Genomic DNA, 26,253 nt, shown 5'->3' with positions numbered 1-26,253 from the left:
TTTATTTGGCATCATTCCCTTTCAAAGGAAAGACATTCTGATAAAAGTGTCCCTCCTTAGGTATTCCTGATAATAACCTAATTTAATACTGAAATGTGACCCAACCCTAGCATATAAAATCAATGCACAAAAGTTGCATTTCTATATACTACCAAGACAGAAGAAAAATTAAAGAATCGACCCCATTTATAATCACACCCAATCGACATTTTTCACAGAGCTGGAACAAATAATCCTAAAATTTGTATGGAACCAGAAAAGACCCCAAATAGCCAGAGGAATGTTAAAAAAGAAAGGCAAAGCTGGTGGCATCACAATTCTTGACTTTAAGCTCTATTACAAAGCTATAGTCATCGAGACAGTGTGGTACGGGCACAAAAACAGACACAGAGATCAATGGGACAGAATAGAGAACCCAAAAATGGGCCCTCAACTCAACGGCCAACTAATCTTTGACAAAGCAGGAAAGAATGTCCAGTGGAAAGAAGACAATCTTTTCAATAATGTGTTGAGAAAATTGGACAGCCACATGCAGAAGAATGAAACTGGACCATTTCCTTACACCACACACAAAAATAGACTCTAAATGGATGAAAGGCCTAAATGTGAGATAGGAATCCATCAAAATCCTAGAGAACATAGGCAGCAACCTCTGTGACCTTGGCTGCAGCAACTTCTTGCTAGACACGTCTCCAAAGGCAAGGGAAACAAAGACAAAAATGAAATATTGGGACTTCATCAAGATAAAAAAGGTTCTGCATAGCAAAGGAAACAGTTGACAAAACCAAAAGACAACTAACAGAATGGGAGAAGATATTTGCAAATGACATATCAGATAAAGGGCTAGTATTCAAAATCTAGAAAGAACTTATCAGACTTAATACCCGAAGAATAAATAATCCAATTAAGAAATGGACAGAAGACATGAACAGACATTTCTTCAAGGAAGACATGTGAATGGTCAACAGACACATGATGCTCCACATCACTTGGCATCAGGGAAATACAAATCAAAAGAACAATGAGATACCACCTCACACCAGTCCATATGGCTAAAACTAACAAGCCAGGAAACAACAGATGTTGGCAAGGATACAGAGAAAGGGGAACCCTCCTACATTGTTGATGGAAATGCAAGCTGGTGCAGCCACTCTGGAAAACAGTATGGAAGTTCCTCAAAAAGTTGAAAATAGAGCTAACGTATGACCCAGCAATTGCATTACTGGGCATATACCCCAAAGATACAAATGTAGTGATCTGTTTATAGTAGCAATGTCCACAACAGCCAAACTATGGACAGAGCCCAATTGTCCATGGACAGATGAATGGATAAGAAAGATGTGGTGTAATACACAATGGAATACTACTCAGCCATTAAAAAAATGAAATCTTGCCATTTGCAAAGACATGGATGAAACCAGAGGGCATTATGCCAAGTGAAATAAGTCAATCAGAGAAAGACAATTATCATATGACCTCATTAATATGTGGAATTTAAGAAACAAAACAGAGGATCATAAGGGAAGAGATGAAAAAAATAAAACAAGACAAAATCAGAGAGACAAACCAATAAGATACTCTTAATCATAGGGTAATAAAAAAGGATAATAAATTAAAAACTGAGGGTAGCTGGAGGGAAGGGGAGTGTAGGAATGAGGTAACTGGGTGATAAATATTAAAGAGGGCACGTGATGTAATGAGCACTGGGTATCATATAAGACCGATGAGTCACTGGGATGCCTGGGTGGCTCAGTCTGTTAACCATATGCCTTTGGCTTGGGTCATGATCCCAGGGTTCTAAGATCAAGTCCCAAATTGGGCTCCTTACCAGGTGGAGGGCCTGCTTCTCCCTCCCCCCCTTAGAGTGCATGCCCTCCCTCTTTCTCTCAAATAAATAAATAAAATCTTTGAAAAAAAAAAGCAAAACCTGATGAATCACTGACCTCTTTCTCTGAAACCAATAACACATTATATGTTAATTAATTGAATTAAAATTTTAAAAATGGGAAAATGTTATGGAAGTTAAATAATAACAATTGTTAACATTTATTGAGCGCCTACCATGCTGAGTACTGTGCTAATTGCTTTCTAAGCACTATGTCATTTAATCCTCACATAATATTATGAGGAAGGTATTGTTTTTTTTTTAATTTTTTTTTAAAGATTTTATTTAATTGAGAGAGAGACAGTGAGAGAGAGCATAAACGAGAAGGTCAGAGAGAGAAGCAGACTCCCCATGGAGCTAGGAGCCCGATACAGGACTCGATCCTGGGACTCCGGTATCATGACCTGAGCTGAAGGCAGCCGTCCAACCAACTGAGCCACCCAGGCGTCCGGAAGGTATTGTTTATAAGAAAATTAAACCATAAATACAATTACATAGAAATAAAATCTGACTGCTTTACAAAAAAAAAAAAAAAAAGAAATGTGGCCTAACCTGTTACTCCCCGAAACCCTAACCCGAACAAAGGAATAACTCTTGGGATTTTAGGCCCCCTAGACTGCTGAAGAAAGAATTTTTGAGGAAGAGCATTCCCTCTAACGCTCCTCAGATCATACTGCGCAAAAAATTTTAAAGCAGAAGGATATGAACTCAGAAAAGTATAATAAATTAAAAAGGTTAAAGGATACAAAAAAAGAGTGCTAAGAACTGTCTCTGAGGGAAATCAGTTTCCTTAATCCTAAATTGCTTTCGCAATTTCAGATAAAAAGCACAATTACAACTTCTCAGAGACCGTATTGTGAAATTTTATTTCTGATCTCGTCCAGGAAATCAAGCATTTGTAAAAGAGGAGAGCAAATGTTTTTGGCAATCTATTAGTAAACACTGCATGTCTACTCATGCATTTTGTAAGGTATCATAGTTCTATAAATTTGTAGACTTTATAGTCTCAAAGTACAAAACTATAAAAACATAAATTCGGTCAAAGGAAGTAAATGAAAAAAGACAAGTCTTCATACTGCAAAATCATTCTAATCTTTAGAAATACTCCAGCCTATGAGTCTAAACCTCTAAACACAGAGAGAGCTTGACTCCTTAAATGATAACATTCTGCTACACCAAAAATCTAGCGAGTGGATTCCTTGATTTCAACCCATGCCTTTTTCCAAACCAATAAAAGTCAGTGGCTTTTTGAAGCGGTTATATCACAACAGATGCACCTAATCTGTGAGGCTACTGTGTTAGATCTCATGGAAGGTCAGCGGAGATGTTGAGGATGCTGAAGAAGGAGTTTTGCAATGTGAGTGAAAGTGACATACACAAAGAGAACCAGTGGTAAAACCAAGTTATCCTTTCTCTTTGGGGAAAGAAATTCAATTCAGCTAAAAAAGCAAATAAAAATTTATGGGCCTTGGGGCACCTGCGTGATTCAGTGGGTTGGGCCTCTGCCTTCGGCCCAGGTCATGATCTCAGGGTCCTGGGATCGAGCTCCGCATCAGGCCCTCTGCTCGGCAGGGGGCCTGCTTCCCCTTCTCTCTCTGCCTGCCTCTCTGCCTACTTATGGTCTCTCTCTCTCTTTCTCTGTCCAATAAATAAATAAAATTTTAAATAAGAATAATAATAGAAAAATTTATGGGCCTATTGTACTATGAATATATTAAGATGTTACCATTGGGGGAGGTTGGGTCAAGAGTACAAGAGATCTCTCTGTATTATTTTTGCAACTTTCTGACTCTATAATTATTTCAAAATTAAACTTTCTTAGAAGTATGAATGGATGTCTACTGAGTGCCAAGCATTGAGGAACGCACTTAGTGCAGGACTGTGGTCTTGGTACTCTATAAGCTGGGTGAGAGGCAGATTGGTACATAAGTGAGTGACCAAAGACAGATTGGAATACAGGTACAAAGTCCCTGGTGTGGAAGCAGGAGAGGTCAAACTGGAAGAATGTGGAAGGTCATCTCAGAGAAGGTGGAATTTAAGCCGAGCCTGGGCAAATGGGCAATGCTTTAGAGGTAATGAGAGATGGAGGCTACTTCCCTAGCCCAGGGAGCAAATCAGGGCATGAGAAAGCGCTGGGTGTGTTTGGGAACAGCTAATGGGAGCTGGAGCATGGGATGCAGAGATTGAGGGAAGAAGAAACATTTGGGAGGTAAAACTGGAAAAATAGATTCAGTCTTCAAATACCAAGCAAGGGAGGTTGGATTTTACCAAAGTCATCTGAACAGGGGAATTCATCATCAGCTTTAGTATTTAGGTAAAACAATTTTTTACATAATATTTAGAACGGTGCAAAATCTATAGAAACTGGACTGTTCGATATTGACAAAAATTCCTATCTAAATCCAATATTTATTTATTTATTTATTTTTTGTATATGTTTACTTATGTATTGGTTTCAAGAGTAGAATTTAGTGATTTATCCCTTACAGACAACACCCAGGGCTCAACACAAGGGCCTTTCTTAATGTCCATCACCCATTTAGCCCATCCCCCACCCACTTTCCCTACAGTAACCTTCAGTTTGTTTGTTCTCTATAGTTAATGGTCTCCTACGGTTTCCTTCCCTCTCTTTTTTTTTTGTTTTCCCTTCCCTCTCTCTTTTGTTCACTCATCTGTTTTGTTTCTTAGATTCCACATATATGTGAAATCATATGGTATTTGTCTTTCTCTGACAGTAAGTCCAATATTTAATATACATAATTTAGTAGGTGTCATTTAGCAGTGGTTAGGAGTATAGGGTCTGGAATCAGCTATGTGGTCTTGAGTCCCAATTTCATCACTTTTCTAGTTGTGCAGTCCTAGCAAGTTATTGAACCTCACTGGGCTCCAGTGAAAAAATCTGCAAAATGAGGAAATAATTATATCTAATTCACAGAATTTTTGTGAATATTATATGAAATTACTCTTCATTCTTAGAATAGTGCCTCATTGAAGCTCATCAATGTAAGCTACCATGTTAGTTCAAGAAAAGGAAAATTTGTGTACGTCAGTCACTATATAATAAACCATGATAATCAAAGGGAGCCATGATGCAAGAGATAATAGGAAATCGCTAATCTACTTTTCTTTGACACTAGATAGGTTGGCCTTAGTATGTCTTGAATTCATTTGAAATTTCCAAAAATCTGCTAAAAAACAAAACAAAACAGAACAACAACAACAACAACAACAAAAAAAAAAACCAGGGGGAAATCAGCTTAGGAGCATGAGTTTTAAAAATGCGCTTTTAGTTGACGTGGATGGAACTAGAGGGTATTATGCTTAGCAAAATAAGTCAATTGGAGAAAGACAACTATCATATGATCTCCCTGATATGAGGAAGTGGAGCTGCAATGTGGGGGATTTGGGGTAGGAAAAGAATAAATGAAACAAGATGGGATTGGGAGGGAGACAAACCATAAGAGACTCTTAATGTCAGAAAACAAACTGAGGGTTGCTGGGGGGAGGGGGAGAGGGAGAGGGTGGCTGGGTTATGAACATTGGGGAGGGTATGTGCTATGGTGAGTGCTGTGAAATGTGTAAACCTGGCGATTCACAGACCTGTACCCCTGAGGCTAATAATACATTATATGTTTATACAAAAATTATTTTTAAAATGTGCTTTTAATTTTTAAATTTTTTTATTACTTTTACTTTTTAATTATAAAATATTCCAGGGGTGCGTGGGTGGCTCAGTCAGTTAAGTATCTACCTTCAGCTCAAGTCATGATCCCAGAGTCCTGAGATAGAGCCCCCGCAAACCCCCCACCCCGCAACTGCCTGTTCAGCAAAGTGCCTGCTTCTCCCTCTCCCATTGCTGCTGCCCCAGTTTGTGTGCGCACGCGCTCTCTCTCTCTCTCTCATAAATAAATAAATAAATAAATAAAATTTTAATGATAAATAAATAAATAATAAGATATTCCATATTTGCAAAAGAAAATGATTATACATATATAGCATAAATAATAAAATGAAGACCATGTTCTTACTACCTAGTTTAAATATTGTGGTGGAGATAGCAAGAGGGCCCTCCAATATCCATTTTCCCACTTTACAGTAATAATAGAAATCATTTAGCGGGGCAAATGGTTGCCCAGCTGAAAACTACATTTCCAGCCTTTTTTTGCAGCTTTACACAGTCATGTGACCAGGCTCTGGCCAATAGGATGAGAGCAGAAGGTGTACACTTTAGACCTCCCGGAGTAAGGAAATGAATGCAGCATTGCTTTCTCTTTTTTCCCATTCCAACTGATTAGAACTTGTGGTTAGCCATTTTTGACCACAAGGGCAAGGGGCAACATCATAATGATGGCAGACTAATAACATAGAAGAAATCTGTCTCTGGCATTTTGGCATTGCCATGGCAGCCCAGAATTGCCTGACACTAGGTGAGAGAAAAATACACTTACATCATATTTAGGCCGTGTGGTTTTGTATCCTAATATAATTATCAATACTTTGGAAGCAATCTGTGTGCACTTCTACAATCCCATTTCTGGAATTGTATGTGTCATTTACTTCCTTTTCTTCATAGCTTTGTCACACAGGGTCACATATGTACATACTCCAAAATGCAAAGTCATTCATGTTTTCAACCTTCGTATGAGTGAAATCATACTGTGTGCACTTTTTCTATAACCTTTTTTCCCTCTGTCAACATTGTACTTATGCAGTCCATCCGTGCAATAAGTGTAGCTATGGTTTATCAATTTTCTACTGCTATATTAAACTTTCTGTGTAATATTAAATTATATGAAAATACCTCAGGGTATCCATTCAGCATTATTGGACATTTAGGATATTTATAGTTGTTGATTGTTATACAAAGATGCTATGAATATTCTTATACCTGTCTCCTAGGACACATGTGCAACAATTTCTCTAGGATATACTCCTGGATCAGAATTGTGGTGTTAGAGTATGTGCATCGTCAACTTTACCAGATAATGCCAGATTGTTTTTCAAAATGGTTGTCTCATCTATTCCTCCTTGCTAACACTTGCATTCAGGTAGGCCACATGATTAAGTTCTGGTCAATGGGATGTATGTAGAAGTGTCATTTGGGAATTCTAGAAAAGCACCTTACTTTGGAGCTCAGCTGAGTGGTATCCAACTTTTTTTTTTTTTCACCCTCTTTCTCTTTTCTGCTACTTGGAGTGCAAATAGGATGGCTGGAGCTCCAGCAGCCATTCAGAACCAAGAGATGACCTACTTTATAGGTGTAAGTCAGAGACAGGATATTAGAGCTGAAGACAATAGAGCCTGAGTTCCCAGTGATCATGAAGCCACCATGATTCTAGACTTATGCAAGAAAAAAAATAAACATTTATTCTGTTTAAGTCACCAGATTTGGGGGATTTTTGTTACAGGTATCTGAATGTAAGCCCAGTTGAGTGTTTTTGTTTCTCACTGATTTTTAGGAATCCTTTATATAATCTGGGTACTAGTCAATGTGGATTTTATTTGAGGGAAATGCCTTTTCCTGGCTTGCGGCTTGTCTTTTCATTCTCCTTTGATGTTTTGATGTACACTAAAAATTAATTGTAACATAGTTAAATTTATTGTGGAAAAGGATTTCTCCTTGGATTATTCATGGTATTGATAAATTTAAAAAACCGATGTCCCCAAGTTTACTGTACATAAAACTAGCATAGTTAAAAGTGGATCTGTCATTCTGATTCCTTCCTGCATTTTTCAGCACCTTTTTTTTTTTCCACGTTAAAGATTAGGGGATGTATATTCAATGGACGGTTAGGTCTGTAGGAACCTTCATATTGCTCTAAGGAAGGGATTGCCAAACTCTTTCCTGTGACGGCCCAGACTGTAAATATTCCAGTGTTTGCAAGCCAATGTCTGTCACAACCACTGAACTCTGCTTTTGGAGGGATAAAGTAGTGTAAACAATATGTGAGGCATAAGCATGGCTTTATCCATGGCACTGAAGTTTGAATTTCATATAATTTCACATCAAAAAAAATTCTTTTGATTTTTTTCAGCCATTTTTAGCTCATAGGCTATACTAAAACAGGCGGCGGGCTGGGCAGTAGTTTGCTGACTCCTCTCAGAGTGTTGTAATGAATCCTGTGGGACAAACCGCATCTGCTGAGAGACGTTGCCTAACACACTATCTCCAAGGCAGTTTCTGAGCTTGTTCTATGCCTTAGAACAGGACCAGGAAGTGAAAAAAAAGGCAAGTGGCAGTCTTAGCTCAGGCTGTGAAATATGTTTATGACAAGATGTCCCCTGCCTAAATGGGTGCATTGTGAGGTAAGGGGCTGCTGAACTACCATTGTGTGGCAAGTGTGCTTAGTCCACTCTGCAGTGGGAACACATTGCCTGGATCCATGTCCTCTACTCCCAGAGAAAGCTGCGTGTAAAAATATCCAGTTGGATGCTCGTGGGGGGGGGGGGGTGGCATTTGGGTTTCAGCCATTCAGTCCCCTTTTCAGTAAATGTTTCAAAGTCCTGGTTTTTCTTTTCAACGCCTTGGTCTCTGAACCCTGAACCTTGAACGCCCAGGGAGTGTTCTGTAGAGCTAATTAATGGCAGGGACCCTGTCCTCAGGGTAGGAAGGAGAATTGTTTTTGTTGTGTGCTTATAAAGCAGGACCTCTTTTGGGGCAGACAGATGGGGTCATTAGGCCAGTGACCCAAGACGTGCAAAAATCATGTTCTCACAAAACCCCCTCCCCCTCCTCCAAGACTCCACAGGCAGCGTCATCCTGCAGTGGTTAGCCAAGGGCCAGAGATACCCACACTAGGGGAACAGAGCTGTGCACAAGACCACACGTTGGAGGAAGCAGCCTCTAACTGCCCAGCCTGGGAGGATCCTTTAGTCACGGGAGCGCGGCCAGACGTCCCTGGAGAAGAATGGAACCTCTGGAGGCAGGTGCATCAGCCAGCCCCTTGGGGAAGTCAGTCCCTGGCACGTCCACCAGAAAGTTACTGTCTGCAGGACCCTAGTGGTAACCCGGTGGCTTGCGAGTACCGGCCCGAACCTCCCAGACACCTCGCCAGTCTCCCCAACCCCTCCCCTAAGATCCCCTCCTCCGAGGCCCCGCCCACCCCCGGCGGTCGCACCCGCGGCCGGGCCGCTCTGGGGGCAGGGGCCCCGGGACCTGGGGCAGCCCGGCCTGACCTCGACCTCGCCCGAGCCGGCCCGACCGTCTAGTTCCACCCGGTCAGCGCAGGCCGGGGCCCACGGGCCCCTCCCTCCACCTCCCCCCCCCTCCCCGCCCTGGCGCCCGGCTCGGGCCGCGCTCCCTCGCAGCGGCGGGGCCCGCAGGCGGCCATGGCGGCGGGCGCCGGGGGCAGGCCGGCGCCGCGCTGGCTGAAGGCGCTGGCCGAGCCGCTGAGCGCGGCGCAGCTGCGGCGGCTGGAGGAGCACCGCTACAGCGCGGCGGGCGTCTCGCTGCTCGAGCCGCCGCTGCAGATCTACTGGACCTGGCTGCTCCAGTGGATCCCGCTGTGGATGGCCCCCAACTCCATCACCCTCCTGGGCCTGGCCATCAACCTGCTAACCACCCTCCTGCTCATCTCCTACTGCCCCACGGCCACCGAGGAGGTAGGGCCCGCCTTCCGCTCGCGGCCCGCGCGGGGAGCCTCGGCCGCGGAGGAGGGACCCCCCAACTGCTGTCCCGGGAACCCGCGTTCCCAATCCCAGCCCCGCCCCAGTGCGCAGCTGTCCCGCCGCTGGAGGCGCCCGGGGAGCGGGGAGACCCCCGCGCGGATGACTCTCCCGGGGCGGGGTGGGGATCAGACACAGCCACTGCCCCGCGCCGCGTCCGCCCCGAGACTCCCGCGGGCCGCCTGGAGGCTGTCGCGCCGCTACCTCAGGTCCGCGTCTACCCCGAGCCTCCGCGGGCGGCAGAGGGGTTGTCAAGGTCACTGCCTCCGCCCGGGTCCACTCCAGCCTCCCCCGGCCACTGACCCGGGGCCTGTCTGTCCGGCCTCCAACCCGGTCTGGCGCGGAGCTGTGGGATGGATAAGCCGTCGGTTACTTTGCACACTGGGGGGAACTGAACGCCCCCATCTCCGGCCGGCCGGGCACCGCGGCCTGCGGTCGGGTTGGCCAAGCCCGAGTTACCCTTTGGACACTTTTATAATCGTTTCTCAAGGTTGTGCTAGTGATCTGAAATTACTGGTAGCACTGATCAGAGATAAGTTACTTCCACGAGATAACTTCCTCTTTGCTTCACTGACATGCAAAACAAACTAAGGTATTAGCAAGGAGATAATCCTTACTATCGCGACCCAGGGATCCCGAAAGCCGACGGATTTTAGCTGTGCGTATTTGACCTGTGTCGGAAATGAGAGTAAATAACGTCAGCTTCGGACAGCTGTTACTCGGAAGCACCGCACCCCGCGGGCTTAGTGGGGACAGGATAGGAGGCAGAGGAGGTTCACTCGCATTTTTAGCTTTAATGTGGAGTTCATGGGATAAATAACTCATTGCACATTCTGTGACACTGCTTTCTTTGCCCTCCAAATAGTGAAATCCCTTTTATAATCATATTTGAGTATAGGTTCTGTGGGGAACTAATTCAAATTAAGGTTGGGTAGCAGGAATACAATGGAAATATTTTAGGCCTTCCATGCTAGGCGTCCATTTTAAAAAATATTTAATGGAGCCTACGTTTTAAAATCCTATCTTGCCAGTCGATGCTTATGTTTATTACATAGGAGTTCTTGGCAGATGTTTGCATTGTTATTCATTTCCATCTTGTTTGCAAAAAGTTTCTTTCATTTTTGTTTTTTGCAGCCCGTTTGCAGAATTTCCTCAAGGCCTAGAGGTGGTTTTGCTAGAATGGAGGAGCTCTGAGTTTAGAAGTGGAAGGCTTGGGTTCCCATGGGGCTGCACCACACCATGGAAAGACCTGCTGGTCAGTTTTCCCATGTGTAAAATAGAAAATCATGCCTGCAGAACCAATTTAACAAGGATGCAGCGAGGATCAAATACCATATTACCTGAGGATAAATGTAGAAAATGGTAGTTTGCACAACAAATTTAAAATATTACTCAACACATTAAAAATACCACTTTTAATAAAAATGTCCTGACAATGTATAAAAAATTTTAGTTTTTATTGTGCCTGAATTTGGCTAACAACATTTGGGCGCTTCTGATACTTGCCACGTGAATGTGTCGATATTATTTCAGAACCATCTGTTGAGCACTTAGAAAAGTCCAGGAGATGCTGTGTAGGAGTGTTAAGTGGGACCTGATGGAAGAGGTAAAATTATGACTAATTTTTAGGCTCAGCCTCATTTAAAAAAAAAAAAAAAAAAAAAGGTTGGGGGAGTTGGGAATCTCAGATACACAAAAAAGTGGAAAAAATCAGAGTGGCCCCCAAAGAGTTAAAATAATAAGATGAAACTGAGAAGAGTTTCTGAAATGTATGATATTAGATCCTCCTGCACTTGCTTCTAAGTGGCTGCAGCTGTGAGGGGACAAGCCATTCATTACAGGATTCATATTGCAGGTTTGATAAAATCCCAGTAATCACAGGAAAGAAGTAATGATAGTTCAAGATGCTTTGCTTTCACGTCACGGAGCTAGTGAATGACGGGACTTGATGACAAGATTCAGATCTAAGTTCTTCTGACCCCAAAGCCTATGTATATATTTTCAACGCATCACCACCTTCTGGTCCAGAGTTTCTGCCTTTGTCTATGTTGTATGCAGGAAAAATTCCTTGTATATTATATAAGATTTAATCAGGTATGTAAAGTGCTTTCACATCCATTGTTGCCTTTGTGTTTTATATCTACCCAAGGAGGCTGGCAAGTTTTTTCCCTTCCTAGAATGGCCTTTCCACCATTCTAGTATTTCTTCTATCCATCCATCTTGAAGTAATAGTAGTATATATGTTTTTATTAAGAGGAATTTGAGGTCTGGAGGGTTAAGTGATTTTTAACCTGGATTAGAAAGTGTTTTCTGATTCTTAGCCTTAAGAACTCGTAGTGCTTTTCAAACTTGACAGATTGCCTCCAGAAAGAGGAAAAATACGTGAGGTTTTGGGATTTAGATGTTTTGGCTTCTGTACCCATATAGGATGACATGTATGCAGTGCTGACTATGTATCTATATTAATAATTACACTTGATCTATTTTTTTAAACTACTGTTTTAGCTTCTAGGACATAAATGGGGATGAAGGGAACTTAATAGAAAAAAATTAAATGATTCATATTAAGTTCTACAGTGGGTGTTCTTTTTTCTTCTTCCTCTTCTTTTCTACAATGGTGTTTTGAACTGCGTGTCCTGCTGCTGTTTTTGTTAAGGAACTTTTCACTCCAGCCAAACTGAACTACTTGCTATATAGCGAGGATTTCTTTTTGTCCCTCTCTTTTCTCCTCCTTCCTTCCTCCTGTCCTGCTTCCATCTCTCAATGCTCAGTTCTCACGACTTCCTTGTAAAATTTTTCTTCCTTCTCCAGACTCCGTCCTCTAAAACTCCAGTAAAAATAACAGTATCAATGAACATTTACTGGGTCTTAACTGTGTATCAGGCATTATTTGAAGGTGCTTTAGCCTGTTGTCTCATTTAATCCTCTAAACAACTTTATGAAGTGGTAGTATTATTATCCCCATTTTATAGATTAGGAAATTGAAGAGAAATTAACCTCTTCGGGGTAGGTAGCTTTAACTGAAGACCGGGATTCCAAGCCAGAACGCTATGCTTCAGCCGTGGGGCTTTGTAGGTCTCCTGGGGAACTTCTCCATTTTATTTTGGTTACGTGTGTCCTTACTGAGCAGGACAGTCTACCAACTTTTAAGTTCAGAGAAAGATTGCCGATTTGTACAGTCTGTACTGCACAGCACTTTGCATAACACAGAGGCTTAGTAAATATTCACTAAATTATTGTCTATATGAATGAAATGGCATCTTGGAAGATGATGTTTTTCCACCCTCATCAGTTTAAGCTGGTCTTGGATTAAATAAGTATCAGTTGTTTTGCCTGGGGATTTTAACGAGAGTAAGCAAGAGTTAGGGCTACTAGAGAAAAGTGGAACTGAATTGTCCCACTTCTCACCTGGATGAAGCAGTTCTATCTGAATGCTACTCTGTATGGAGTCCTTGACCGCGCCCCCCCCCCCCCCCCCCCGCCCCATTCCTTGCTGCCTAATCCTGAAATAGAATCACAGACTTAAACAGTTTGAAGGACTTTAGAGCTTAGTTAATGCAATTCCTAAATTTGTATATAGAAAACTCAGTGATTCGGATCTAATTCTTTAGGCTCCAGGCTAATGACACATCAGTGTCATTGATTAGAGCAAATAGATGCCTAGTATAGGGTCAGGTCAGAGGGCATTAATATATTTATTTTGTTAGTGATGATAGAAAGTTGTACCAAAAACGACGTTTTTCTGAGAAGCCAGAAAGACCTTAAGAAATGGTTTGTTCCCTGTCAAAATGATTCAGATTATAGTTGCCTTTGCACTATAAAGTAAAGGGTTATTTGTTGGGGAATAATAAGAAAAGGCAACAATCTTTAGATTTTTACTCAGATTGTTCTCCTTGGTTTGGTTTCTTCAAAATATTGTAGTTCCTTTTTTTTTTTTTTTTTTAAATATTTATTTATTTATTTGACAGAGATCACAAGTAGGCAAAGAGGCAGGCAGAGAGAGAGGAGGAAGCAAGCTCCCCGAGGAGCAGAGAGCCCGATTTGGGGTGATCCCAGGACCCCGGGATCATGACCTGAGCGGAAGGCAGAGGCCTCAACCCACCAGGCCACACAGGCACCCCTGTATTTCCTTTTTTATTTCCTGTCTCCATCTTTTTTTTCTTTTAACCAGATCAGTAACTTATCAGGCATCATTTATTAAGGCAGGACTCTTGTTAGGGAGTGGTCTAGTCTTAATAAAACAAAATAAAAACTCCAACTCCTTTCCGGAGGTGGAAACTTGAAATTTGAGAAAGCAGGGCAGGTAAGGGAACTAAAATGAGGCAAGCAGCCACTTAGGCCTCGGGACTTAAGGAGGCACCAAAGGACCCTGATCCTGAGGGTAAATACAGCCTCAATTTCTGTACAAACCCCTGGTGGCTCACTGGCCTCACCATATTCTCAGCCTTGGCTGGAAGGAGCTTCTGCAGGTAATTGCTTTGGGGCTTGACTCTTTGACTCCTATGGTTTTCCTATACTTTATTATATAAGCTATTCCTCCTTGGACTTTTGACCTGGGCCTAGGCTCTGACCACTTGGGTTTTGCAACATTAAAGAGAACAGCTGTGAAAGCACCCAGTACAGTTGCTGTCAATGATCCATCTGGCCCAGGGATTCTCTTCATACCCCTCTGCCTTCCTATTTCCCTGGGCACAATGAGAGACTGGCGTTTTCAATAAGAACTTTAGTAAGTACTAAAGGTTTAAAAAAAGAGGGGGAAAAAGGACTATTCCCAAAAAATATAAAAAGAAAGCAAGCTACCTTTCAGAGTACAGATTTCTAAAGTCAGGAGAGAGCCCCGCTGGGCCTGTATTGCTGTTCAGACTGCATTTCTATAAAATGCCTGCTTGTAACCTGCTTCATTTCCTGAAAATGGGTATGCTTTTCTCAAAAGCTGGCGGGTAACCAGACCTGAAGCCTGAAGATCTGCGTTGAAACCAGTATGTCCCCAGGCCCTTTCCTGATTGGGGACTGAGAATGATTTTACCAATCCGGACCACCCTCTTCTCTTGGAGCCTTTCAGGCCTCTGGTGGGGCCCTCCCTCTGTAAACAGGAAGTGCCCCATCCGCGACAGGCGCATAGTCCACAAGCTCTCAGTCATACCACAGGGCTAGACCAGTGTCAGATTCGTGGTCTGTTAGAAATGCCATCAATTTTCTTTTGAAAATCCACTTATTAAACCACATAACATTACATTTTTTCACATAGGCATGATCTGTCTTCTAATTTTCTTTCTTCCTACCTCTTATAAATGCACTTGATGTTTTTATGGAGAGAAAAGTCAATTGCTGTTTGGATAATTAATTCTCCCCGATAGCAGCTGGCCCAACTGTTACTGGTTATATAATACTTTTTGCATGTGTGTCAGCTCATACCCAAGGCCATTTAAAGCAAAGAGATAATTTTTTTTTAAGTATAAAAATTTTATATAAATAGGCATTATATAGTTCCAGTATTTCCTATATTTTAATTTGGGAAGATTTCTACTTTTGCATATAACTTATATATACTATTTTTTATTTACTATTCTTCTTTACATCAACTTTAAATCTCTTCCTTTTTAAAGATGTGGACTCATTCTCAGCCTTAATATCTATAAAATCATAGATGTGATAACTATGCTAGCTTTTTTTATGCTAGCTCTTTTTTAAATTTGTTAGAATATTTCCAAAACATATTAAAATAAAGACATAATTATTAAAATAAAAAGTTGACCCATGAATCACCTAAAATTGTCTTATATCAGTAATAACAATAATAACAACAAACTTAGTGAGCTCCTTCCATATGCCGGGCACTTTTCTCAACACTTTCCATGTAATACTTTGACTTTCACAGTGAGACAGGAGCAGTGATTATTTGTATGTTTGATAAAGGGAGACTGAGACACTGGGAGGTTAAGTCATCCATACTCAGCTAGTGATGAAAGCAAGGATCTGGGTGCAGGTAGAGTCCAGACTGCGCACTTTTTTTTTTTTTTCCCAGATTTTATTTATTCATGAGAGAGACAGGCAGAGGGAGAAGCAGACTCCTTGTGGAGTAGGGAGCCCAGAGTGCAGGACTAGATCCTGAGCCGAAGGCGGACCCTTGACCAACTGAGCCAGCCAGGCATCCCAGGTTGCATACTTCAAACCACTCTGCAGGAACAACCGAGGGCTTAAATTTTACCCTTTGGAAACCATTTTACCTGATAAACAATTAGATCATCTAGTAATTTAGCTTCTGTGGTATGTACAGCAGATTTTAAAAACAGACAACATGTCTCATACCCATGAGAGAATTATATTCTAATATGAAAGAGGGGTCCTTGGAGACTCTCTAGTCTAATAACATTTTTATTTATAGGAGACCTAAGTATGTGTTCCAGAAATCAAGTATTTTAAGGTCCAGGCTTGTAAATAGAGTTTGTCCAGTGAGCAGAGATGTGCTTACTGATCATTTTCTAAATCTTTTCTTCCTTTTCTTGACCCACTTATAAAAAAGAAGATAAGTAATTGGTTTATATGTGAGTGTTCTCTCTGACACAGTTATTTGTAATGAGAACAATTACCATATGGTCTGGTTCAGAACTCTGGTTTCTCTAATTTTTTTTTTTAAAGATTTTATTTATTTATTTGACAGAGAGAGATCACAAGTAGGCAGAGAGGCAGAGAGAGAGAGGAGGAAGCAGGCTCCCTGCTGAGCAGAGAGCCTGATGTGGGACTCGATCCCAGGACCCTGAGATCATGACCTGAGCCGAAGGCAGCTGCTTAACCCACTGAGCCACCCAGGCGCCCCTGGTTTCTCTAATTATAAGATGAATAATAACAACCTATAATTCAGGTAACTAAAAAAGTAAAATTTCCCCAAGACTTATTTTTATACAGCTCTTTGTTAGTGGTGTAACTGAAAAGCAATTTAAATTTATTAGTGTTTTTTTTTAAATGACTGGGGATTGATTGACTCTTTGTAATAATTTTGTTTTCTAGAATAAATTTACATAATAATTTTTCATCAAATAATGCAAGATTCATCATTAGTGAAGTTATCACTTAATTATGATGTAGCCACATTATTGAATACCTTGTCATCATTTACAAGATTGATGAGGTCTTGATGGTTGACCTGAAAAGCTTCCTATGGCATATTCTTTAAATTCTGATCCTAAAAGATACAGTAGATACTTTGAAAATTATATAATTTAAAACTTTAAATGTTAGGAATCTAATATTACCTGGAAGTTCTACTTTTTTGGACTAGGTTCCTTCTATAGTAGTATTTTGATAAATTGCTTGTGACTTTGTAATGAGTAACCCAGGCCTGACTGTTCCATGCTTATGTTGAAAATTTTTGAAAGTTCACATGAAAAGATGAAATGAGTTGGGGTGGCTTTTGTAGATCCTCCTTCAACCTGGAGTCTCTTCTGTAATTAAACCTGTTCTGAGAAGATTTCTGGAAGGAAGGGTCCTGTGGTTCCTGGCCAGTGGATCTCCAACCTGGAGTCAGTTTTGCAGAGAAAACAGGTTAGGAAGGAAGATGACAATTTGCAGGCTATTTAATAGCTTTCTTCAAGTGGAGTTGGAGCTGATGACATCAGGGAAAAGGAAAGATAAGTTTGACCTTTGTGGCATTGGGAAGACTGGAAATGAATGAACCAGGTACTGGGGACTAGTGTGCCTTCCTGGGTTTAAAAGGAAGCAAGCATCACGTGGCTTCCAGCCATTACCTTAGGCTCTTTACACTTGAAATTGGATTGTGTGGGCAGGAGAGCACTTCTCAGCAGGTCTGAAGGATTAAGTGGGCTGTGAAGTAAGAATTCAGGTCTTTGCAGCCTGTGGTCTGATGGAGCCCTTATCCTAAGGGCAGGGCAGAAGACCCGGGTCTGATTCCCAGGCCCAGTCTGGCCACTGGATGGGATGTGATCAGTCCTCTCTAAGTCTTACTTTCAACATTAATAAAAAGAACATGATAGCTGCCCTGTCTCTGTGGATTGCTGTATCAAATAAAACAGTGCTGGAAAATGCCCTTTGTTGTACTGTTTAAGATAACATTACTGCCTTTCCAATCTGACCACTATTGATGTTCTGATCCTGCAACAGGGATCTGGTCACTGACTCATGAGTAAACCTCGTGTTTTCCAGGCCTCAACCTTCATTTAGGCCGAGACCTCCTCTCTTGTTTCCTTGTTCAAATTCCCCTGCGTTCTTTACCCATTTAAGCTCTAAATCTTAACTCTAGTAGCTTAATGATGTAGTTTTAAACTAGTGAACAAGTCTTCCTTTCCTTTTTCCAAATGATGAGCAGAGTCCACCTTCAACTGTGGTGTCCAGGAGTGACCAAATTTATCTCAGTATGGATTTCCATTAACACTTTGACCTTTGAACTTGCCTGCTGCCAGTCTACCAAATCAGAGGTCAGAAATAGGCTTTTAACATGGACCTTGGCTCCATTGTCTCAGTATAAGAAGGTTCTGTGCATAGAAGGGAGAAATGGAATACCTCTCAGGTAGATGATGTTCTTCAGAAGTCTGTCATGTAGGGGGAAGGTACTTGGTGGAAAATAGATCAGAAAAGTGACTTTTATGTCCTTCTAGAAATTTTAATAACTTCAATTTCCAATTTTACATAGATTTGAAATATAACTTTGCTTTCCTTTGGTTATCGAAATTAAAGCAATATAATTTTTCCTGGTAGGAAAAAATAGTTAAGAATTTACTAGTTTGAAAAGAGTCATCGGGCTTGTTCTATGCAAAACACTTTGCTATTCTTTCAAGAAAGATTCTAGGAAAAACTCAGATGGTTTGTTTCGTTTTGCTTTTTCCACTTTTGTACTGCTGTAAGGATTTACCAATTCTGTTTTTTTAGCCCCCTTCTAATTGTTTCATAGTTTGCAGATAAGCCTTTAAAAACATGCTAGTCAGAATTGAATGTAGTGTTTAAGTTTTTAATTTTTTTACGAAGTTTTCATTTTAATTCCAACATAGTTCACATACATTCGTGTGTTAGTTTCAGGTGTGTGATGTAATGATTCAATTCTATACCTTATTCAGTGCTCATCACAAGGGTAGTCCTTCATCCCTGTCCCCTATTTCACCCAGCTCCCCTATCCCCTCCCCTCTGGTAACCCTCTGTTTGTTCTCCATAGTTAAGAGTCCATTTGGGGGGTTGTCTCTTTTTTTTCCCTTGTTCATTTATTTTGTTTCTTAAATTCCACATATGAGTGAGATCATACGGTATTTGTCTTTCTCAGATTATTTCACTTATTACACTCTCTAGTTCCGTACATGTTGTTGCAAAAGGCAAGATTTTCATTGTTTTTATGGCTGTATATATGCCACATCTTCTTTATTCATTCATCTACCGAAGGACACTTGGGCTGCTTCCATAATTTGGCTATTGTAAATAATGCTGCAATAAACATAGGGGTGCATATACACTTTAAAATCAGTGTTTTCATACTCTTTGGTTAAATACCCAGTAGTGTGATTACTGGGCCTTAGGGTAGTTCTATTTTAAATTTTCTGAGGAACCTCCAGACTGTTTTCCATCGTGGCTGCACCAGTTTGCATTCCTACCCACAGTGCACAAGTGTTCCTTCTTCCCCAAATCCTCACCAGTGCTTATTGTTTCTTTGACTGTGGTATTTTAATATGCATATTCATAACTCAGGTTGCTTCCCTTCTTCAATTATTTCTAACTTATGCTGCTTGTCTTTTAAGTGGAAGAGACTCAGTAAGCCCTTTTAAGCAATTAGTAGTGTCATCATTAATACTGGGCATCTAATATTTAAAAATGAAGTTTTTATTAAAGTAGGTTCAGAGTAAACTTCTATTTACTTAGAAAGATTGAGGAACAAGATAGCAGGTTGATTGGATATTTGTAGAATTCTCCAACAAACCATACATAGATTGGTATTTTAAAAATTATATTTGCCACTGAAAGTATACAAAACAACTTAGTGAGAATAGCTAACCTTTACTGAGCACTTACTATGTGCCAGGCTCTGTATAAATAGCTATCTTAGAATTTTTTCATCTGACAGAACTGTGAGTATTCATATCCTACAGGTGCGTAACCATGGTTTAGAGAGGTTGAGTGACTTGCCCAAGATTATTTGGCTATTAAATGAGAGTCTAGGACTCAAACAAGATCTAACTTCAAAACCCTACTTCCTTGTGTAAACCTAGCGATTCACAGACCTGTACCCCTGGGGATAAAAATATATGTTTATAAAAAATTTTTTAAAAATAATTTTAAAAAAACAACCCTACTTCTTAATAATATTGCTGTATTTCCTCTCTACCACATAGAAATCTGGGTTGACCATTCGTACCATCACGTAAGTCCCTGAGGAAGAAGAGTATACTTACAAAGTGCTTGAAGAAAAGAGTGGTCATTTTAAAATCTCTTTTTCTCTGTCTTGTTCAAATTGCATAATTTTTGTTCACCTGTCTTCAAGTTTACAGACTCTTTCTTTTGTCAGTATCTACACTTCTGTATATAATGTTTCTGTTTTTCTCTGGCTTCTGATTTTGATGTGCCTTGGTGGGTTTTAAAAAAATACTTATTCTGGTTGGTGTTTGAGCTTCTTGGATATGCAAGTTTATAAATTTCATCAAATTTGGAAATCCTTCAGCCATTATTTCTTATATTTTTCATGTTCAGCTATCTCTTCTCTTCCCCGAGATGCCGATAAAAATGTTAGACTGCTTCTGCTGTCCCACCAGTCAGTGATACCCAAGATCAATTATTGGTAATCTTTTTTCTTCCTTTGCATAATTTTAGATAGTTTCCATTAGTAGTCTCCAAGTTCATTGATCTTTTCTTCTGCATTGTCCAATTTTATCTAGTATATTTTACATTTCAAATACTGTTTTTAATATTAATGGGTTTCACTTGAGTCTTTTATGTTTTCTTTCACCTTCTTGGACATGTGAAGCATATTTATAATAACTTTTAATGGCCTCGTCTAATTCCATTTTTCTGTCATTTCCTGGGTCTGATTGTATTGATTGTTTTTACCTCTAGTTGTAGAACATACTCTCCTGCCTCTTTGCATGATTGGTAATTTTTGATTAGATACCAGATTATGAATTTTATATCTTTGGGTACTAGATTTTTTAAAATCCCTTTAAGATATTGTACTTTGGGGTGCCTGGGTGGCTCAGTGGGTTAAGCCTCTGCCTTCGGCTCAGGTCATGATCTCAGGGTCCTGGGATCGAGCCCCACATCGGGCTCTCTGCTCGGCGGGGAGTCTGCTTCCCTCTCTCTCTCTCTCTCTGTCTGCCTCTCTGCCTGCTTGTGATCTCTCTGTCAAATAAATAAAATCTTTAAAAAAAAAAAAAGATATTGTACTTTGTACTGGCTATCGTTGAGTTCAGTAGGACCTGTTGGGTTCTTTTGAGGCTGGACTTTATGTCTGTTAGGACTTTACCAAGAGGAGTTTAACTTGGGTTAATTTCTCGCCACTGCTAAGGCAATACATTTCTGTTAACTCTACCCAATGTCCTAGGCATTACAGAGTCTTTCTGCTGTGCCTGGTGGGAACATGAAAAATTCCCAGCTTTATGTGGCCTTCAAGAATTATGCAGCCTTGTGCTGTTCAATGTTTCTTTCCCTGGCCTTGGTTAATAGTTTTATTTCATTCAGGCACAGGTCACTTCTCAGCCAAAGACTCAAAGGTACTCTTCTGTAGATCGTGTGTTCCTCTTTTCTCTGGTACTGTGCTCCACAAATTCTAGCTGTTTTGACCTTTCTGAATTCTGCTACGCTTCTCCTCATCATATCAAGATCACTGGGCTCTGTTCAGGTTCCCCATTCCTATGCTGTGGTCTGCCTGTGGGTCCTAAGCTGGAGTAGTTACAGGGCTCACCTCATGTTTCCCTCTGTCAGGGATCACAGTGCTTCACCGCCTGCAGTGTCTGAAAACTTACTTCATTTATTTTACTGCTTTTCTGGTTATATAAGGTGGGAAAATAGATCCAATTCCCCGATACTCCATCATGAACAGAGTTCTGTGGTTTGTCTTTAAGATATTTTTCATAGCAAAATCTTACTGAATAATTTCAAATCTAGTGCCATATGTAAGTAATATATTGAAAGAGCTGTGGATTAGGAACTAAAATCAGTGACCTAATCCTTGCTCATTTAATTTTTGTGTTTCTCGCAGTATGGGCTTCTTTGTCCCTCTATCCACATGACTTAGAACAGTTCATTTGATTTCTCAATTTAGTTCTCATCTGTATAAGGAGGGTTATGAATGTTTTTTATAACACTCTGAGGTGATGTAAGATGAGAACACAAGAAAATGTGTCAACTGGCTTAGGTTGAACTATTTTCAAAGAGAAGCTAGCTTGTTGTCATTTAAGAGTATTTATTATTTACGTTTACTTTTAGGCACCATACTGGACATACCTTTTATGTGCACTGGGACTCTTTATCTATCAGTCACTGGATGCTATTGATGGGAAACAAGCCAGAAGGACAAATTCTTGTTCCCCTTTAGGGGAACTTTTTGACCATGGTTGTGACTCTCTTTCCACAGGTAAGTTAATGAAGGTTTTCTTTTTCTTTTTCTTTCTTTTTTTGTTGATGGCTCAAAAACTAAAAATGGACTGAGCTGTTTGAATGGTCAGTTTTGGTGGTAAGTGTGCATTTGGGAGCAAATTTGCATAGTGTATTTTGTGAAAGTATGTTCAAAAATTAATTTTCTTGGGCGCCTGGGTGGCTCAGTGGGTTAAGCCGCTGCCTTCGGCTCAGGTCATGATCTCAGGGTCCTGGGATCGAGTCCCGCATCGGGCTCTCTGCTCGGCAGGGAGCCTGCTTCCTCCTCTCTCTCTCTGCCTGCCTCTCTGCCTACTTGTAATCTCTCTCTCTGTCAAATAAATAAATAAAATCTTTAAAAAAAAAAATTAATTTTCTTTAGTGCACCATATTGTAATGCCAAGATTACATTTTTTAAAAAATTGTATTTCTAAATAGTACATGGAAATTATTTCATTAATTATTTTTAATTCTTAATAGTTCTTAAACCTTGTTTCTTTCAGTATTTATGGCAATTGGAGCTTCAATTGCGGTGCGCTTAGGAACTCATCCTGACTGGTTGTTTTTCTGCTCTTTTATTGGGATGTTCATGTTTTATTGTGCTCATTGGCAGACTTATGTTTCAGGCGTGTTGAGGTTTGGAAAGTAAGTATGTTTTTTAAGTTGCACATTTTAAAATATAATTCAGTTTATTTTCACAATCTTAAATTTTACTTATCCTTAAGGAGAACAAAACTTCAATCAAGAATTTAAATTATCTTTTAATTTATTGGCACATCCATAAATGCTACACGTTAAGTCTTGTTAGGTATTCTGCATCATAAATAGTTATATATTCGATAATAATTTTATTTTTCCCCCTTTTTCCACTTTAATAACTTACTAACCCAAGCTTACATTATACAGGAGAAAGAGAAAAATAAGGGGCCTGGATAATAGAGAAAAAGAATATGCAGTAACTAAGTAAACAGCATTTGATTTATATAATAAAATAATGAAATACAGAATGTAAAGGTCCTTTTTGGTCAAATCTTCAGTGCCCAACAAGGGGCCACCTGTTACAACAGTCACCATCAACAGATAATTGTGAGACTCTTCAGTTGTGGTAGGCAGTTGATGAGATAATGTAAAAATACCTTGAAAATGTTAGAGCTAAACATTAGATGATAAACCTCTGATGCCTCTTTCTTAGACACCAGGAAGTAGTGCATGAAGCAGGAGCCCAGTACTCTTCCTGTTTCCCATTAGCTCCTTCTCTGCCTGATCCTTTAGGAACTATCTGCCATTGGCTCATTCTTGACTCTGCCTTCCCATGTCTACTGATTCTTTTTGGCCCCTCTTTTATTGCTACATAGGAGAAACAGCTCTGAAAAAAAAACCCCAAAAAACCACCAACAACAAAAAACAAACCCAAAACCTCTGATGATGATAAAAATGAGAGAAGCTCAAATCTGTGGATCATGTAACAGAGGGAAAGCCTTAGGCAATACATCACATTGATTCCTAAATAATGGGATAATTGCAGCTACCATCTAGAGCACTTGCATGTTGCAGGCCACTATACTAAGTACTTTACATGCATTATCTCATTTTTTCCTCACATTAACCTCCTCTGTACAAATGAAGCAGAGATTCTGTAATGTTCTTGTACTGCTAATAAGTATAGAGCCAGGGTTAAAACTCAAGTCTGTTTGATTCCAAACTCCATACTCTTAGTGACTGCTATTCAGTTCTATGAGATCAGCAATGTGTTAGATTCTGTAGAAGGATACAAAAACGCATTCTTTAAAAATTCCTGCTTTAGGGATTTTTGGTATACTGTATTAAAGGGAAGAGATAATACTTCTGTGACACTGTTAATGTAGTCCATCACCAAGTGTAAAATAACTTGCTCTAGGTTTCCTTAAGCACTGAAGAAATCCTAAGTAAGGGGAAGGGCTCTGTAGTCTGAATTAGCTTAAGAAAGCTTTTATGGAAAATGTGAGTCTAGGTGATTCTTTATCTACTGATCAAGAGCCCAAGTGTCAAAAAGCCTGCCTTAAAATTCAAGGCAACTATGTGAAGTTTAGAATCTGTATCTATTTATAAATTAAGATATGCTAAAATAGAAAAGTAGCTTTATAAAATCTACAGCTTTTTAATTTGCTGAACTTGCTATGGTAAACTAGAGTAATGTAATAATGCAGTGTTCTGGTTAATTATTATTGGTGTCACTATTTAATGACTAACATTTTACCTTTTTGGCTTCTAACTTCATTAAAAATCTTTCTAAAATGAATTCGTTCGTCCTGGCCTAGTTGTAAATTTTACACTCATTTGCTGTTGATTGAGAGCCTAATGCGTGCCTAGAACTGGAGATACAAAGATGAGTTTCTTATGAATGGACTATGCCAGACAAATTGGAGTAGAAGCACTAGGGAGAAGCATGAGGAAAGAAAGTACTGAGAACATTAGGAAAATGACTATTGTGATTGGGGCTCCAGCACATAGGGGCAGGAGGAGACCCTACAGTGCTGGGGTAGGCAGCCTTTTAAAATACTAACACTGTGGGGTGCCTGGGTGGCTCAGTCACTTAAGCTTCCATGTCTGACTCTTGATTTTGGCTCTGGTCAAGGTCTGTTTGTGAGATTGAGCCCTGCATGGGCTCCACACTGGGTGTGGAACCTGCTTAAGATTCTCTTGCCCCAAAATTTAAATTAAAAATAGTAACACTGAATGGCAGAGATCCTAGTATAACTAGGATATAGTATAGGATATAGTATACTAGTATAACTAGTATATTTTTTTACTTTGTCAAAGTAAAAATGTCATGGAGCATTGAGTAAGTAGATTGATGGTTTAGTTTAACATTACAAGAAGGATCTACATATAGGACATCAACCATGCCTTTGGCAAAACTTAACACACTGTGTCAGTATCAATTGTCTGTTGGCTGGTATGGATTTCCCGAAAATTTATCACTTTTTGAGAGGCTAAATTTTTTCAAGCTTTTAATTCCAGTATCATTAACATATAGTGTTATATTAGTTCAGTTGTACAATATAGTGCTTCAACAGTTCTATGCACCAGTCCGCGCTCATCGTCATAGGTGTACTCTTAATCTCATCAGCTATTTTACCCATCCCTCAATCCACCTTCCCTCTGGTAACCATCAGTTTGTTTTCTTTAATTAACAGCCCATTTTTTGGTTTGTCTTTAACTTTGTTCACATATGAGTGAAATCCTGTGGTATTTGTCTTTCTTTAAGTCACCTCTTTCTCTTAGCATTTTACCCTCTAGCTCTACCAATGTTGTTACAAATGGCAAGATTTTGTTCTTTTTTATGGCTAAGTGATAACCGTGTGTGTGTGTGTGTGTGTGTGTGTGTACGCTCGCGTGCACGCGCGCATACACACCTGTGTGTGAGATGTATCTTCTTTATATGTTCATCTATTGAGAGGCTTAATTTTTATAGTATTTCTATTATTGGAGTAATACAAAAGAGAAGCAGAAATACTATTCTATTTTACTTGTGGATATATATTTTCATTATTATATGTTTATCTTTTGAAAATATGTGGATTTCAGTGCAAATATGAATTCATTACCTTGAATTAGATCATTTAAACTATAAAATATTAATAAGTATTTTTAGCTATAATTTCCAACTTTTTACTAATCAGTGACACATGAATTAGTATTTTCCTTAGGCACAATATAGGATTATAGTTAAAATCTGTCTCTATGTTAATGTTTGCCATGTGGGATAAGGCATATCTTATTTGTAGCATGTTTGCTGTCCTGTAGCAAGTACCTTGTGCAATTTTATAGAGCAATGCTTAAAGCTTAATTTTTTTTAAGATTTTATTTATTTATTTGACAGAGAGACACAGTGAGAGAGGGAATACAAGCAGGAGAAGTGAGAGAGGGAGAAGCAGGCTTCCCGCCAAGCAGGGAGCCAAATATGGGGCTCGATGTGGGGCTTGATCTCAGGACCTTGGGACCATGCCCTGAGCTGGAGACAGATACTTAACAACTGAGCCAGCCAGGCACCCCGCTTAAAGCTTAATTTTTAAACTTAAACCAAGTCCAGTGTTTACTTGTGTTCTGTGCTGTTTTGTTACATGTGAACATACAGACTTGGTGCTAATTTTCTTTTATTT

General features: G+C 40.0%; 1 protein-coding gene across 4 annotated transcripts in view; it reads left to right on the top strand.

The window, feature by feature from the left end:
- Window positions 1-8,987: 8,987 nt before the first annotated feature.
- The window catches only part of CHPT1 (choline phosphotransferase 1), a 32,156-nt gene continuing 14,890 nt past the window's right edge, over window positions 8,988-26,253 (top strand). For 2 of the 4 annotated variants that reach the window (XR_004286667.1, XM_032346600.1), the window contains exons 1-3: window positions 8,992-9,487; window positions 21,965-22,112; window positions 22,615-22,756. Coding sequence is in view for 3 of the 4 variants with exons in the window: in XM_032346600.1 (XP_032202491.1) it covers window positions 9,215-9,487; window positions 21,965-22,112; window positions 22,615-22,756 (563 nt within the window). In the remaining variant the exon portion in view is untranslated. Of the gene's footprint in view, window positions 9,488-11,309; window positions 11,645-21,964; window positions 22,113-22,614; window positions 22,757-26,253 lie in introns of those variants that run through there. The other 2 variants (XM_032346601.1, XM_032346602.1) reach the window with 2 other exon arrangements.

This window comes from Mustela erminea, chromosome 6 (assembly GCF_009829155.1).
Source record: "Mustela erminea isolate mMusErm1 chromosome 6, mMusErm1.Pri, whole genome shotgun sequence".
Classification (NCBI taxonomy): Eukaryota; Metazoa; Chordata; class Mammalia; order Carnivora; family Mustelidae; genus Mustela; species Mustela erminea.
Note: the sequence above shows the minus strand (reverse complement) of the source record. Positions and strands in the feature narration are given on the sequence as shown.